The sequence below is a fragment of the Brienomyrus brachyistius genome, chromosome 5 (assembly GCF_023856365.1).
Source record: "Brienomyrus brachyistius isolate T26 chromosome 5, BBRACH_0.4, whole genome shotgun sequence".
NCBI lineage: Eukaryota > Metazoa > Chordata > Actinopteri > Osteoglossiformes > Mormyridae > Brienomyrus > Brienomyrus brachyistius.
Genome location: NC_064537.1, coordinates 39,296,191 through 39,313,757, shown reverse-complemented (window position 1 = coordinate 39,313,757; position 17,567 = coordinate 39,296,191). Strand labels below are relative to the sequence as shown.

At 43.6% G+C, this 17,567-nt stretch overlaps 1 protein-coding gene across 4 annotated transcripts in view; it reads right to left on the bottom strand.

Annotated features, from left to right (window-relative positions):
* LOC125742073 (uncharacterized) overlaps positions 1-17,567 on the bottom strand; it is a 103,087-nt gene that overhangs the window by 67,070 nt on the left and 18,450 nt on the right. The window contains exons 3-4 of one of the 4 annotated variants that reach the window (XM_049013727.1): positions 16,516-16,734; positions 15,870-16,154 (exon numbers count right to left, since the gene is read on the bottom strand). The exons of 2 other annotated variants lie outside the window; for them this stretch is intronic. In XM_049013727.1, the coding sequence (XP_048869684.1) occupies positions 15,870-16,154; positions 16,516-16,734 (504 nt within the window). The remainder of the gene's footprint in view (positions 1-15,869; positions 16,155-16,515; positions 16,735-17,567) is intronic. One more of the 4 variants, XM_049013724.1, reaches the window with a different exon arrangement.

The following is a 17,567-nucleotide window of genomic DNA, read 5'->3' as shown; positions in this document are numbered from 1 at the left end:
ACAAGTTCCTATCTTGACACACTGAAAAACATTGCTAAACAAAGTGGTGTGTCTTTCGGTGACATACTACATGAGGAACACTAATCTCACATTCGTTGGATCCCGTGGATAGAAGCATTATTGGCGATGCAGACGAAGAAAGTGATTGTGAGGAGGCCAACCCAGCCAAAGAACAGTGTGCTTTGATAGGAGCCCCTGCTTGTCCCACCCCTCAAGGTTCTTTCCAGGGTATTACTGAGAAAGTTAAAGCACCAGCTTCAACCAGCCCTGTGAATATCAACCCATTTGAGGTGCAGAGGGTCATTGTTGAACACATAGTAAGGAGTCATGGAGCCGTTGCTCAGTCTCCTACATCTGTCAAGTTTCTGGGAGATGTCCTTGTCTTAGCAATGAAACTGATTACGATAACAGGTGCGCTAGTGTTGAGCTAATCCTTGAAGACCCCTCTATATCTGATCTTCATAGGATAACAAAGAGTCTCTTGCCTCCAGCTGCAGACATCATTAAGCCATTAGGTTGTCATGCTTCTCCACGAGCCTACCTTGAATTACTTGATTCAGCTTTTGGTACGATTCATGATAGGGATGAGCTGTTCGCGAAATTCATGAACATTTTTCAGAATGCTGGTGAGAAACCTTCCCACTATCTTAAAATACTGCAAACCGCACTTAATAAAGTAGTTAAGAGAGGTAAGGCGCAGGCTGCAAGAAGGACTCTCGCAGAGCAAGTGTCGTTTTGGCATCACAATGGCAGAGGTAGTACTGTACGTGTTCTGTGAATTGTGCTTGGTTTTTATGGCCAAGAACTCAGGGCTGTGTGTCGAACAGAGTCATCTGTAGTACAAGGGGCCCGCAGGCAATGGTTCTGGCACCATTTCTCTTCACCATCTACACTGCAGACTTCTCCTACGACTCCACCAACTATTTCTTGCAAAAGTTATCTGATGACTCTGCAAAAGTCGGCCTAATCACTGATGGGGGCGACAAGGAGTATAGAGAACTGACCCAGGGCTTTGTGAACTGGTGCCAGCAGAACTACCTCCAGATCAACACTGGAAAAACCAAGAAGCTGGTGGTAGACTTCCACAGGCACAAACATCCTCCACTGCAACCACTGAACATCCAGGGTATGGACATTGAAGCTGTGGAGAGCTACAGGTACCTTGGTGTTCACCTAAACAATAAACTGGACTGGACTCATAACACAAATGCAATCTACAAAAAGATCAGAGCAGGCTATACCTGGCTATACAGTAGCGAGGCATCACCGAAGGGCACATCCTGGAGCTGCAGACCAGTGTCAGCAAACTGCAACCCCTGAATCTCACTGTCAGGTGCCTGGTCCGCTGCCATTAGTGCATAATCCACACTGAGGTGGATAAAACCAACCACTGAACATGAAAGGCAATCAGCCACCACATTGTGTTTGGCAGAAACATGATGGATGTCTGTGGTAAATTCGGAAATGAACGCCAGATGACGCTGTGATCCACAAAAGCAGTGAATAGGTGCTCTTCTAACAGGAAAATGGCTTTTGACCAAGGAGCTCACGGTCAAAAGTGCTGTACTTGCGCCCATTCGGGTGCAACTGGCGACTAAAAAAGGCCAGCGGCTGCCATTCCCCATTAACCAGTTGCTCATGTACTGCACCCACAGCAACACTGGAAGCATCTGTAGTGATGGCAATGGGAGCAACCGGCAAAGGGTGAGCTAGCAACGTGGCATCCACCAAGGCCTGTTTAGCATTATGGAACACTGCTCTGGAGTCTACTCGACAACCACCTTTAAGTGCAGATTATAGGGGACACATAATGTGGGCGGCCCCATGGATAAAACGATGGTAGAAGTTAACCATTCCCAGAAGCTCTTGGAAGGATTTGACCGTGACTGGCCGTGGGAAATCCTGAACAGCAGCAATTTTCTCCGGGAGAGGCACCGCCCCCTCCGAGGTAATGTGGAGGCCAAGAAAATCAATAGAACAGACACCAAACTGACACTTGGTAACATTCACAATTAACCCGTGAGTACTGAGACGTGAAAACAATGCCTGAAGATGAGTCAAATGCTCATCCAAGTTGGTGCTGGCAACTAAAATGTCGTCTAAATAAACAAACAGAAAAAGGCACGTCCCGCACAGCACTGTCCATCAAACGCTGGAAGGTTTGAGCTGCGCCTCCTAAGATGAGGCATCCTAAGAAACTCAAACAGACCAAAAGGTGTACCAACAGCAGTCTTATGGATGTCCTGGGGGTGTACCGGAACCTGATGGTAGCCACTAACCAGGTCCACCTTGGAGAAAATGAGAGTGCTTGCCAAACGGGCAGAGAAATCTTGGATGTGTGGAACAGGTCAGGGGTAGTGGCATCATTAAGGTGTCTATAGTCCCCACAGGGGCGCCAGCCACCCCCAGGCTTGGGCACCATATGGAGAGAAGAAGATCAGGGGCTGTCAGAACGCTGAACAATCCCCAAATGCTCCAACGTGGCAAACTCCTCTTTGATGACAGCCAGCTTCTCAGGGTCTAGGCATCTAGCTTTGGCATGCAATGGTGGGCCTGCTGTGGTTATGTGGTGCTCCCCATCTTGTTTTACCGAGGTTGTGGAAAAGGTGGGTGTGGTGAGGGTGGGAAATTGCCAGGAGGCAACATCAGTCAAAGCAGAAACACCAGATAGGTTGGAAGGGCCAGTCCCGCTGAGTGTACATGGAAAAGGGCAAAAATTTCCACGTTTATTAGGTGCTTATTTTAACATCCACTAGCAAGTTGTTGACAGACAAAAAATCAGCCCCCAACAATGGAGTGGAAACTGACGCCAACACAAAAACCCATCGGAAATGCTGTCCATGAAAACAGAGGTCTACTGGCCAAAAGTTTCAATCGAAGTGCAGTTAGCAGGGGAAAACCACGCACTCCGGATTGCTTGTCGAGTTATGAGTCGAGGAGGACGCTCACCTAAGCGTCTGTGTCACACAGAAAACGCCGCCCAGAAATGGAGTCTTTGACAAACAGCAGACTGCTTTGCCGTCCGGCGCCCAGCACAGCTACAGGGCGCCGGTCCTGACATTTCCCGGTGGCTTGAAGGAGCAGGGCGGGATGCGTTTCTTAGCGCGCACACCAAAACGGGCATGATAAAAACAATGACCGGATTTAGAGTCACGCTGAGCTGTAACAACGACACCAGGGGCAGAAAAAGTGAAATCAGCACGGCGCAGAACTGCCGACTGGCAATGTAAACTGTCTGCTTATCTCGTCAACTCGCGGAAATCTGTAAGTGGGGAGCTTGCTAGGGCTGAGCGAATGGGAGCTGGCATCTGCTACATCAATAGCTCACGAAAAATAAAACAGGATTGATGTCTGCCCAGCAAAGACAGCATGTGGTCCATAAGCTCGGACGGTTTCTGATCTCCCAAGGAGGGCACGGCGAGAAGTCCGCTTCGGCTCCAACAACTCAAAAGTCGCTAGCAGCAGCGATTTAAAAGCCTCGTACTTGCCGTCCGCCGGGGGATCTTGTAGAAAGCTCACCACCTGCAATGCTGTGGCATTGTCCAGTGCAGCAACAACATAATAATATTTTGTGTCGTCCTGCGTGATGCCCTGGATGGCGAACTGGGCTTCAGCCTGTGTGAACCACAGCGGCATTGTCATGCCATTAGCAACAAGAAAAAGAAGCAGAGAGAGGAAGATCCGGTTGCTGCCGAGCAAGCAGCTTGATGAGAAAGTGACAACTGTTGGTGGAATTATTTGCAAATGGAATAAAGACAGAATAACTGTCAATTACACTAGATCTCGGGCCCCAAGGAAGATTTCGTCTTGTGCGGCATCAATGACCTTAAGAACAGTGAGGGCTAACCCCAGAACTACACGGGAGAAGCTCGTTAATGATCTCAAAGCAGCAGGGACCTCGGTTGCCAAGAAAACCATTGGTAACACAGTATATTTTGAAATCCTACAGTGCTGACAAAGTACCCCTGCTCATTAGGACCCATGTTCAGACCCATCTGAAGTATGCCAGTGAACACCGAAAAAATTCTATTGAGGCTTGGAAGAATGTGATGTGGTCAGATGAGACCAAAATCGAGCTGTTTGGCATCAAATCTACTCGTTGTGTTTGGAGGGAAAAGAATGCTGACTGTAACCCTAGGAAGACCATCCCTACTGTCAAACACAGAGATGGAAGCATTGTGCTTTGGGGGTACAGGACGACTGCACTGCATCGAAGGAAAGATGGATGGGGCCATGTAGCATAAAATCTTAGAAGAGAACCTCCTTCCTTCAGCCAGGGAACTGAAAATGCATTGTGGGTGGGTCTTCCAGCAAGACAACAACCCTAAGTTGCTTCAAGAAGAAGCAGATTAAGGTCATGGAGTGCTCTAGCCAGTCTCCAGACCTTAATCCCACAGAAAACCTATGGAGGGAACTCAAACTTCGTGTATCCAAGTGACAGCCTGAAAACCTTACAGATTTGGAGGAGATCTGCAAAGAGGAGTGGATGAAAATTCCTACTGAGCTGTGTGCAAACCTGGTGACCAACTACAAGAAACATCTGACAGTTGTGCTTGCCAATAATGGTTACTCCACCAAGTACTAAAGCATGTGTTTCAATGGATCAAATACTTATTTCCCTAGATAAATGACAAATTGGTTTGTAACTTTTACATAATTTTTTCTGGCTTGTTTTGTTGATCTATCTATCGTTTTCTGTTAAAATAAACCTACCAATGAAGTTAAATGTGCACAAACATTCATGGTGTGAGCAAGGAAACAGCACAGTTCTACAGCAGCTCCCATGTTTTAACCTGTAATGTTGTCACAGGTAACCCCTTTTCTCACATAAAAACTCACAATACTTAAACCTCCACTGCCTCCCAAGAACAACCTGCACAAACAGAACATAAAATTTTCATTTCAACAAGTTGCAGATTTCTGCAAAATGTTATCAATCTCTATTGATAAATGGCCTGTTTGAAAAAGTTTGCTAAGTTACTGCTATAGATGCAACAAATCACTCATGTGAAACCTAAAACAGACCTAACATAGCTTTAGAAGGAACTACATCCAAACACTCATGCGAATGTTATAAGGTGTATAAATTGTGAACCGACAGAAACATCAGCTTGAGTGGTACAGTTATAGTAATAAAAACTGTACGGATCCCCTGAAGGGACCTGTGAAAAAAATTAAAATGCTGATACTTTTGGACTTGCACCTGATAATTTTCATGGCCAGTATGCTTTAGTAATCATTTCCGGTACCCAGTGGAACTAAACCAGATCCATTATGTCACTGAGTCAAATCCATCCTCACACATTATCCTGAATAACCTCATACATATAGGTTACTCATCCATTTCAGTATTCACTGTATACATTCATTTATGCTAATGCAACTGAAACATTTTTTATGTAATAGTTTAATCGCCAAGTCAGTTTAATATTAAATCCCAGCACATAAACGAAGAACATAATCATATGTTTGAATAATTAAGTCCGTACAAAAAAATGCGTTCATTCGATAAAATATATTCATCACTGGGTACCCAAATGCTAAAACAATATAAAAGAAAAAAAATTGGAGAGATCCTCCTTCCTGTCCCTTCCAAGGACGGAAAAAATGGCGCGGGAAGGGAGAGGCGAAATGGTGGTGTGGTTGCTTTGTCGGCGACTTGTCCTGGCAAGGGAGGCAGATTTTGATAGCAAAAAAGAAGTAGTTTAGGCGCCACTAATGTCAGCATCAAAGCTCAGCTTTTCACCCAGCTCACTCACAGCGACTTGTAAAACAGTTCCACAGTCTCCGCAGAGCATAATGACACAGAGCATACGTTGCTCTGAGCTGTTGTGATATTACCAAAATATACCTCACTCACTTAAAACATAGAACCAGGTAAGCTAAAGAAAAAAAATAATATGACTAGACAAAAGGGCAAAAATTGCTTATACAGTGGGGCAAAAAAGTATTTGGTCAGCCACCGATTGTGCAAGTTCTCCCACTGAAAATGATGGCAGAGGTCAGTAATTTTCATCATAGGTACACTTCAACTGTGAGAGACAGAATGTGAAAAAAAAATCCATGAATTCACATGGTAGGATTTTTAAAGAATTTATTTGTAAATTAGGGTGGAAAATAAGTATTTGGTCAATAACAAAAATTCAACTCAATACTTTGTAACATAACCTTTGTTGGCAATAACAGAGGTCAAACGATTACTATAGGTCTTTACCAGGTTTGCACACACAGTAGCTGGTATTTTGGCCCATTCCTCCATGCAGATCTTCTCGAGAGCAGTGATGTTTTGGGGCTGTCGCCGAGCAACACGGACTTTCAACTCCCTCCACAGATTTTCTATGGGGTTGAGGTCTGGAGACTGGCTAGGCCACTCCAGGACTTTCAAATGCTTCTTACGGAGCCACTCCTTTGTTGCCCGGGCAGTGTGTTTGGGATCATTGTCATGTTGGAAGACCCAGCCACGTTTCATCTTCAAAGCTCTCACTGATGGAAGGAGGTTTTGGCTCAAGATCTCACGATACATGGCCCCATTCATTCTTTCCTTAACACGGATCAGTCGTCCTGTCCCCTTAGCAGAAAAACAGCCCCAAAGCATGATGTTTCCCCCCCCATGCTTCACAGTAGGTATGGTGTTCTTGGGATGCAACTCAGTATTCTTCTTCCTCCAAACACGACGAGTTGAGTTTAGACCAAAAAGTTCTACTTTGGTTTCATCTGACCACATGACATTCTCCCAATCCTCTGCTGTATCATCCATGTGCTCTCTGGCAAACTTCAGACGGGCCTGGACATGCACTGGCTTCAGCAGCGGAACACGTCTGGCACTGCAGGATTTGATTCCCTGCCGTTGTAGTGTGTTACTGATGGTGACCTTTGTTACTTTGGTCCCAGCTCTCTGCAGGTCATTCACCAGGTCCCCCCGTGTGATTCTGGGATTTTTGCTCACCGTTCTCATGATCATTTTGACCCCACGGGATGAGATCTTGCGTGGAGCCCCAGATCGAGGGAGATTATCAGTGGTCTTGTATGTCTTCCATTTTCTGATAATTGCTCCCACAGTTGATTTTTTCACACCAAGCTGCTTGCCTATTGTAGATTCACTCTTCCCAGTCTGGTGCAGGTCTACAATTCTTTTCCTGGTGTCCTTCGAAAGCTCTTTGGTCTTGGCCATAGTGGAGTTTGGAGTCTGACTGTTTGAGGCTGTGGACAGGTGTCTTTTATACAGATAATGAGTTCGAACAGGTGCCATTAAGACAGGTAACGAGTGGAGGACAGAAAAGCTTCTTAAAGAAGACGTTACAGGTCTGTGAGAGCCAGAGATTTGCCTTGTTTGAATTGACCAAATACTTATTTTCCACCCTAATTTACAAATAAATTCTTTAAAAATCCTACCATGTGAATTCATGGATTTTTTTTTCACATTCTGTCTCTCACAGTTGAAGTGTACCTATGATGAAAATTACTGACCTCTGCCATCATTTTCAGTGGGAGAACTTGCACAATCGGTGGCTGACCAAATACTTTTTTGCCCCACTGTATGTTCAACACTGGGTTCTGGGGATTAAAATATAGAGCATTAATTTTTGCCAAAATCGAGTGATTCTGTAGTATGTTAAAATGCTGGAATATAAACTAACTGCGGGGCGGCATGGTGGTGCAGTGATTAGCACTGTTGCCTCACACCTCTGGGACCCGGGTTTGAGTCTCTACCAAGGTCACATGTGTGCGGAGTTTGCATGTTCTCCCCATGTCGTCGTGGGGTTTCCTCCGGGTACTCCGGTTTCCCCCCACAGTCCAAAGACATGCTGAGGCTAATTGGAGTTGCTAAATTGCCCATAGGTGTGCATGTGTGAGTGAATGGTGTGTGAGTGTGCCCTGCGATGGGCTGGCCCCCCATCCTGGTGTAGCCAAGTGGGGAATATTGATCCCTTTGCCCTATTGGTTCCCCTGTGTTTTGGGTGGGGCTTAGCGCTATATAGAGGGTGGATTCGGGTAGGTATGGTGCTGACGCAGTTCCTGTTGCTGGCGGTGGAAGTAGCAGCTGTGCTGTGAGTGGGCAGGGGGTTAATTGGTTTCCGTAACCATCCCTTAGCCATTGGTTGCGGTATATTGATCGCATGGTTGGTGAAATGCATGCCGCTGGGGAGTTGCGTCCTGTTGCTGTTGGGGAGGTGGTGAAGGCAGCCCCAGCAGTGGTATAAGTCTTCCGGTTGGTGGTTTACTGGGGAACGTGGACCTCGCCGCTGTTTTGTCTGTCCGGTTACCAGTGATCGACATCTGTGCATCCTGTGGAGAACGTGGATTCGTGGGGTGGCCAGAGCGGGACTTTGGTGCCAGGAGTTGCTCGGAGTGCTGCTATTCCGCTGCCGATTGCGGCATCTAGTCTATGCATATACTGCCTCAAGATTTTGTATTTTGGTTGTTTTGGTATGCTTTATTTTATTGCATGTATTAATTATTTGTGTTTGCCTTGGTTTGTTAATTTATTTTGATTGTGATTTTGTATTTATCTTGGGGGCGGTTAAGCAGGCCTAGCGGGGTAATGGAAAGTGGCGGTACCCTACTAACCTGGTGTCTTGTTCCCTCATCTGTGTTTCAGGGCTAGTAGCCTTGCGCAGCACCCGCCTGGTGTATGGTGGACGTCACCCGTGTACGTGTGCTGTAAAGTCACCGGTGTTGGTGTATTACGCCGTGTGCGGGGTTGATGGCAGGGATTGGGCGCCTACGGGGTTTTAGATTTATGGTGTGGACTACTGAACCTTTTCATTGAATGTAATAAAACAAATAACTTTTACTGGCCCGCGTCTCTGGCCCTTTCCGGTGATTCGAACCTGTGTGCTGTTTTGAGGGTTGGGGTGTTAGGGTCCCCAGGGCAGTGTCCCTGGGGTGGCGTAGTCGGCTACTCATAGGAAAAAAAGGGGTATTGTAGATCGCTAGGCCACACTGGGTTGTCCCCTGCCTCGTGCCTATTGCTTCCGGGATAGGCTCCGGACCCCCCGCGACCCAGTAGGATAAGCGGTTTGGAAAATAGATGGATGGATGGATGGATATATATATATATATATTTCCCCCCACAGTCCAAAAACATGCTGAGGCTAATTGGAGTTGCTAAATTGCCCATAGGTGTGCATGTGTGAGTGACTGGTATGCGAGTGTGCCCTGCGATGGGCTGGCCCCCCATCCTGGGTTGTTCCCTGCCTCGTGCCCATTGCTTCCGGGATAGGCTCCGGACCCCCCGCGACCCAGTAGGATAAGCGGTTTGGAAAATGGATGGATGGATGCTGAAGACTTCTGTGTTGTATGCTTGAAAATGGAGAAACAAGCATGATCAAAATGGTAACATAAAATATTTATTAATATACTCACTCTCAAAACATGTGACCATTTAATTTGAATGTGTTTGTTTTTTTGTAGGTGCAGTGTGATTCATGCAGAAGATGGGAACATTTTCAAATAAAATTACGTGTTGGGTGGGATGTGTATTCTGTGTTACTAATCTTTTTCGTATATACTTGAAAATCATAATTTAACAAAAAAAATTAACTAAATAATTTACTTAAAACAATTTTTGATTCTCTTTGGAAGACATTCCATCAATCTAAATGTGCAAGAGAAATATTAAATGTGCGTTTGCACATTTATCACTGTTTCACGTCATGAAAGTCGCATTTAACCCATTTAAAACTGAGAAACTGTGACATGTAGACGATGAGCCCTGAACGAGAATGTTGGTTATTTGTCGCATCCTTAGTTTAGTAGTTTGTGAACAAGGAAGTTCTTGGCTTTAATAACCAAAGAAAATTACACAATATCATTCCTTATACATATTAAATTTTTTTTTCTCCATAATGAAGAGACTGTTCTGGTACAGTGATCTGAAATATCTAAACAAAAAAGATGTCTGTCTTTATGACAGCTTACCTGGCTGGAAATCCATTTCCATTCTCTCCTTTGATTCTACCACGAAATGCTGTTAGCAACCAACAAATTTAACGAAATGCATTTTACGGCAGCTTACTTGTTTCATATTTAAGAAACTGGCTCAGTAGCTGTTGTTGTGTACCTGTCGTAAATTGCACCCCCTTTGAATTCTGGCTCTATATGTCCTACGCAAATGAAACTTACTCAGATAGTACACTTTACTAAACATAGTGTACTGTCTAAAGCATGTTGTGATATAATGACCAGAGACAAAGATGCAGGGGGGTGCCATTCACAGCAGGGTACCTGCCGGGAACTGCACCCCTTTTGAATTTTGCTGGAAAATGGACCCAATTTTAAATGATTTAGGTTCCCCTGAATCATGGTGTTTTATGGAGTGACCTACAGTTAGACAGATACAGAGGGCAGCTTTATGTCAGGATTCATTTAAACAAATTATCAATACAGTCATGGCCAAATATATTGGCTCCCCAACATTTATGGCACCATTTCTCCCAGAAAATCGTTGCAATTACAAATGCTTTAGTATTGTCATGTGCGTGAATGGCAACCCCCCCCCCTGCATCTTTGTCTCAGGTCATGTATCATAAAATGGAGAGCACACTCTGTGTAGCAAAGTGTACTATCTGAGCAAGTTTCATTTACGTAGCACCAACAGAGCCAGAATTCAAAAGGGGTGCATTTCCCGACAGGTACCCTGCTGTAAATGGCACCCCGGCTGCATCTTTCTCTCAGATGACCATGTCCATGTCATCATGTTTTTGATAACTGTAGGTCCACTGTGTGTATTATTTGAGCAAGCTTCACATATTCAGTGCAGCTAGGTTTGAAAAGGGTGCACACCTTTTGCATAAGGAGACACCCCCCTCCACCCCTGCATGTTCCTGTCAGTTGATCTCCTAAAATGCTTGTCATAAATCTACCCAATAGACTAACCTGAATAAACAGCACGAACTTTGTTCGAAGTTTCTTAAATACGAAACAAGTAAGCTGCTGTAAAATGCATCCCCCGCCCCCCACATAATGCACATGATATGTCATTTATGAAATTCAATAATTATGAATTTCATTAAATGTGTTAGTTGACCATATTGTAGGGAAATTATTTCAGACACAGGCACAAGCAATGCTGTTACGTCCAGCCCCATCCTGCCTGTCTGCTCCCACCATTTCCCTTGGGCGTGGCTGCTAATCAGTTGTCCCTGAAGTTCCTTAGTCTTACCTGTTGCCCCTGCCCTCCTGTTAACCTCCTGCTAATCAGCCACATCAGCCTCGTGTTTACTCCTCTGTTAATCATGGATATTAGGCTTGGGCTTATTCTCAGGATTCAAGTTTTTGCTAATTATGTTTCTATAATTGAAGCTTCTTGATAAATATATTGCTGTGCCGGTGAGGCTAACTAATTATTCAGTTATTAAATAATTAGTATTGATTATATTCTATTAATTGCTTAATGTTTTACTTCTATTCCACCTATCTTGCCAGTCCAAAAATGAACACCTGAAAATACGAATAGCAGAGTACGAATGAATATCGTTTCAATCTCTAACATTGCGTTTGATCTTTATGGAAAAAGATATTGTGATGTTTAGGGAGAGACGACACAGAACCACCCCGTGAAAACATTGTTGACAGCCGGCATATGCTGATCCATATTACAAAATCAAAACCAGTTTTTTTTTTATCAATAATTTTTATTAGTTCAGATAAATCTGGAGAAAAAAAGTTTTCACCAAACTAGAGAATTTTATATATTGTTTAATAAGGGATGGCATTTCATTAATAAAAAAATATATTTTTACATATCATATATCATTCAATTCGCACAAACATACTCAATTAGCTGCTTAATGCTAGGTAGCAAAAAATTATATTTTTTATATTTGTCTATAAACTGATTAATTATGCGGGAGTGGCATGGTGGTGCAGTGGTTCGAGTCTCCGCCTGGGTCACATGTGTGCGGTGTTTGCATGTTCTCCCCAGGTCATCATGGGGTTTCCTCCGGGTACTCTGGTTTCCCCCCACAGTCCAAAAACATGCTGAGGCTAATTGGAGTTGCGAAATTGCCCATAGGTGTGCATGTGTGAGTGAATGGTGTGTGTGTGTGTGCCCTGCAATGGACTGGCCCCCCCATCATGGGTTATTCCCTGCCTTGTGCCCATTGATTCCAGGATAGGCTCCAGACCCCCCCAACCCTGTAGGATAAGCAGTTTGTAAAATGGATGGATTGAAGAATGAAGTTTTTTTATGGTCATTCAGCATAGATAAATTTTAAAATAGAAATATGGTATGTCTGATGAAGCTGGTATATATATCTACTGTAGCCATCTATACCAAAATATGCATTTAAAGTATAAACCCAATACTGAATAATAAACTGTTAAATTTATGTTTTCAGCATATAACTGAACTGATGAATGATTAAAATGCAATATCAAAGCAGAAATGCACTTTATGTGATTCTTGTAATTGTATAGTTAAATGTACATGTGGAAGTTTAATGAAATAAAGAAAGAAACGTATGATCACACGATTGGCTCCTTACTCAATAGCCACATCTTTTCTTTAACACTTACACACTGTTATTCATGTGTTTGTGTCACACACACTGGATTCACGCACCGCAGACGTGCAAATGCCACTTCCCATGTAACCCACTGATGACAGACCACCTGTAAGACAATAATCATTTTCACTCCATTGATGATGCTGATGTCCTGATTGTAATGAAGAGTGGATGGTCTACAACCTGTAATAACTGTAGCATTTAGTTACCATTTCAGTGGGTAAATAAAGTACATTTAGGGCCAAACAGCATTTTTTTGCATTATAGCCATATAACCATAGAGTCTCAAAAAAATAGAGCAAACAATGTAAAAACAATCGTCACCCATGTACATGTATCAGAGACATTAGCTCCATTTCTCTTGAGCTGTTTACTTCCTCTCTCTCTCCCCCCCACCCCTTTGTTTCCCTGTTAGTTTGGCATTTCCCTTCCTGCAGGCCCCCATTTAATTTCCTCCTGGCTGAACAGTCTGATACTCCCCTTACTTCCCCTCTGCTTTGGACAGCTTCAGTGCCTCATATCCTACTCCATGTTCCCCTGCTTGTGTGTGGTACACTCCTGCACCTTCCTCTGCCTTAAATGTCTTCAGGGTCTCATATCTCCCTTCTACCCCCTTGCCTCCTTCCCCCTTAAGAGAAACCTTCAGGGCCTCATAGCGACCCTGCGCTCTAGTGTCTGAGACTTCCGCTGTAGTTACTCTTTCTGTGTTTGGCCCCTTCAGTGTGTCGTCCTCTCCACTCCTCTCTCCTCTTTTTCCTCCCTTGAGCTCCACATAACCTCCTTCCCCCTTGTCAGATCTCACAGTGCCTGGTGCCATCTGGCACACTGCTTTGGCTAACATTAAGGGAGAATGACTTAAGCTTGAATCAATGCTAAGAAGCACACTGAGCAGATAAACAAATACAGATAAGTATAAAGAAGGGTATTTAATTAAATGACTGTAAGTTGAATTTCGGTAGACAAACATGGAAAGGTGGCGACAGACCTAAGCAGTTACAACAAACCAAAATCAAGACTTACACTTTTGCTTATGTCTTCTGTTCCAGCAGAACTATCCCACGGTGAAGATGAGCCCCATTACAATCAAAATGAGCACCATGACCCCCACGATTACACCTGTATTGGAACGAGCTTCATTTCCTGACACTGCAACTGAGAATGAGAGGGACAATAATAGTGAAGAGATTCTTCAGCTGAATACTTTGTCTGACCAACAAGGCAGCTTGCAACTCTGAAGCAAAGAAAAAGAATCTCATTCTGAAGACTCTTTGTCAATATCTGAAGAATGTAGCATGTATAGAATCTGTTTTATCTGATTCACGCATAATGCTCTAATCCAACCCAGTCCTAAAAGCAGATCTGCCTGTTCTGTGTGGTTTAATTTCATTGAGCCTCCACTAGACACCTGCCAGCACCTGCAGGATCTCCAGGGGACGCCATAACTTTAATAGACAAGCTCTCCCATATAGCACCATGTGACTTGTTGGAATGGAGTCCATTGGTAGATTCACTTGGCATGGATGCAGGCTGTTAGTTTTGCACATTATAAAATCACCATCCAGGACTCACCAGACAATGGCAGACTGAATGAGGAGGCTCCGGTATCCCAGCGAACTCTACAGGCGTACTTCCCCTGGGATAGGGTTGTATTTTTAACTTTTTTATAGCGACCATTTTCAGTCTGGTAGAATTCAGCCTTGCCCTCAGGCTTGCATTTGCTGCAAGTGCACACAGGATTCCCTGATGTGTATGACATGGCTGCCTCTAGAGTTATTTCTGGAGGGACAGGAAAAGGGAGATAATCAGAACCAATCAGAACCAATCTGAAACAATCAGAACCAATCAGATTCCTTTTATTTACCATGTAAAAAAACTACCAGGAGTTTTTTTGGGGGGTAGCATGAGTATACAATTTAAACATCAAGTCAAGAATACACAAAAAAATACAGCCTAAAGATAAAGAGACAGAGAGAATATGAAAATATGGTATTAATGAATAAACAAATAAACATGTAGACATATACAGTACCTGACAAACGTTTGGACACACCTTCCCGTAGAAAGGTTTACTTGTAATATTCACTACATTATAGAATAATTACAAGCACACTAAACTAATTAACTTGAGCATGGCCCTTAACCCCAATCACTCCAGGGACTGGATGACCCTACTGACTGCTCTACACCAGTTCCATGAGGTGGCCTCCTGGGATGCTTTTCCATCTGCCCTGAAGGAGGTCCCACTCTGGACTCTCACTGGCCACTTTTCCTTCACTCTCTGGTCAATCTCCTCCAAACAATTTCTGCTGTGATTAGGTCAGGTGGCCAGGTTACTGTATGTGATGCGACACTCTTTCACTCTCCTTTCTAGGCAGTTTGTTCAAACGTTTGACTGGTACTGTAAATAAGACAGAACTTACACACATACACACACTTTCACACTCACTGTATACCTATGCCAACGACTTCCTGAGGCACAGATTTGACAGTGAACTCGCTTTTGCTGGTACTCGCTTGGAACGTGTAGGTAGCTTCACATTCGTAGTTTCCTTCGTCGATCTTTGTCATATTCTCAATCAGATATTTCACATTGTTTTGGGGATGCATTGCTTTACCGTCTTTATAGAAAATAACATTTTTTGTCTTTGGTGCGCCATGTGTAACACATTCCAGTTCTAAATCTTTTCTCAGTTCTGCCAGATCAGGGTGAGGCACAAGTTTTACCATTAGATCTGAAGGGGCAAGAACAGCACAATGAGAAACAGAGAGAGACTGACAATTCAAATAATTATGAAGAAAACTCTCATATAAAATTAGCACAAAAACGCAACACCTCATATGACTGAAATAATTCCCCATGTACATGTCAACTGTAAACTACAGTTGATTTGATTGATGGAAAATCCCTTGTTCAGATAAAGTTGCATTAATTGTGCAATCGTCCAATTATTTCTTATTGCTTAGGCACTACCTTTGAAACTATAGGCTAAATTCTAACCAGAAACCAGAAAACCTTACACCAAACCAGCAACACATTATATATGTCTTGAAAAAGCAAAACTCTTCAAACTCTATTTTAAAATTGTGTTATCGCATCAATACGGCACACACAAACCATCATTTGAATTTACACACCAAGCACCAGCTACGCACTGGCAGTGTAAATGAAAAGCACTTGTGGCTTTAGCTTTATCCCTGTGCAGGCACAGCAGTTTGCAAAAAAGGTGCACTCATACATGTAGCAAACACAGACACATAGGTATACAGTGTTTAAGCATTCAGAAAAACTGTATAACTAGTGTACAAATGGATCAATAGGAAAGTATAGAAAGTGTCATTTTAATAAAAGCATTTTTTTACCGGTTACTGAGAGTACAACAGTGCTGCTTCTCGTGTTTGTGATCTTATTTTTACACCAATAAATATATGGTTCTGAGGTCTTCTCCACAGAGGACGTCATGAACTCCAAAGGGCCAGTTTCTGGGTAATCTTTTATTATAACATGGTAAAGACGCTGGTGTTTATACACATAACAGGTCCAATTCTGCCAGTCGTTGTCCACATAAAGGGCTAGATGAACAGAGTCATCTTTATAGACCACTGAATCTCCAGACTGAATGACTAGAATCTCTGGAGGAAAGGCGTCTGGGATATGAAAGAAGCAAGGAAAGGAGGAGATTAGATATCGTCAGGCTCAGACCTGCCAATCAAGGCGAATTTGCCATTCTTATTTTCTCTTTAAACCTTATGTAATGTAAATATTAACTGGGTAATCACATCACCATTCATTACAAAGATCTAAATAGACACTTTCCCAAATTGAACAAGTTCATGTATTTCTTGATACATGATTGTTGCTAAGCAAACAAATAACACTGTACTAAATTCACAGAGATATTTCTATAGCAGCATATTTGTATATATTTGCATATAAACAGCATGTGGCACATTTTACAGGGATCTAAATGTAACAATAGGTTATTTTCAAATGCAGATATTTAGTTACCTTCAACTTTGAGCTGAAGTTCTTTACTCCTAATTCCATTCCTCACACACACATATTGGCCTTGTTCACTAATAGACTTTATGGTGACGATATAGTTTTGTTGCGTTTGATCTGGGATTACAGTACCATCGAAATACCATTTGACGCTGCCTCCTCCTGAGCAGGTGAGTACTATGGTGTCCCCCAAGTATACAGGTAAAAATTGCTTCTTTATGCTCACTGTCGGAAAGGGAAGATGAAGACCCACACATACATACCAGCTTCTCGGTATCGGACAAACATATTTTCACAGAAGAGAACTACACTAAGAAAATACATGCAGTATTTCTTTTGGAATTATTTGAAATATTAAAAAATTCCCCAGTATTGCATATTGTTTTGTAGATTTGGGCAGTGTGTGGCACAGCAGGTTAAGCCTCTTTGCCATTGATCAGAAGGATGCTGGTTTGTGCCAGAATTCCCACATGTCTGTGGGCCCTTAAGCAAGGGCCCTTAACCGCCAGATCCATGGGTGCTATACAGGTGATAGCCCTTCACTGGGTGCTATACAGGTGACAGCCCTTCACTGGGTGCTATACAGGTGACAGCCCTTCACTGGTTGTTATACAGGTGACAGCCCTTCACTGGGTGCTACACATGTGACAGCCCTTCACTGGGTGCTATACAGGTGACAGCCCTTCACTGGGTGCTACACAGGTGACAGCCCTTCACTGGGTGCTATACAGGTGACAGCCCTTCACTGGGTGCTATACAGGTGACAGCCCTTCACTGGGTGCTACACAGGTGACAGCCCTTCACTGGGTGCTATACAGGTGACAGCCCTTCACTGGGTGCTACACAGGTGACAGCCCTTCACTGGGTGCTATACAGGTGACAGCCCTTCACTGGGTGCTACACAGGTGATAGCCTTTCACTGGGTGCTACACAGGTAACAGCCCTTCACTGGGTGCTATACAGGTGACAGCCCTTCACTGGGTGCTACACAGGTGATAGCCTTTCACTGGGTGCTACACAGGTGACAGCCTTTCACTGGGTGCTATACAGGTGACAGC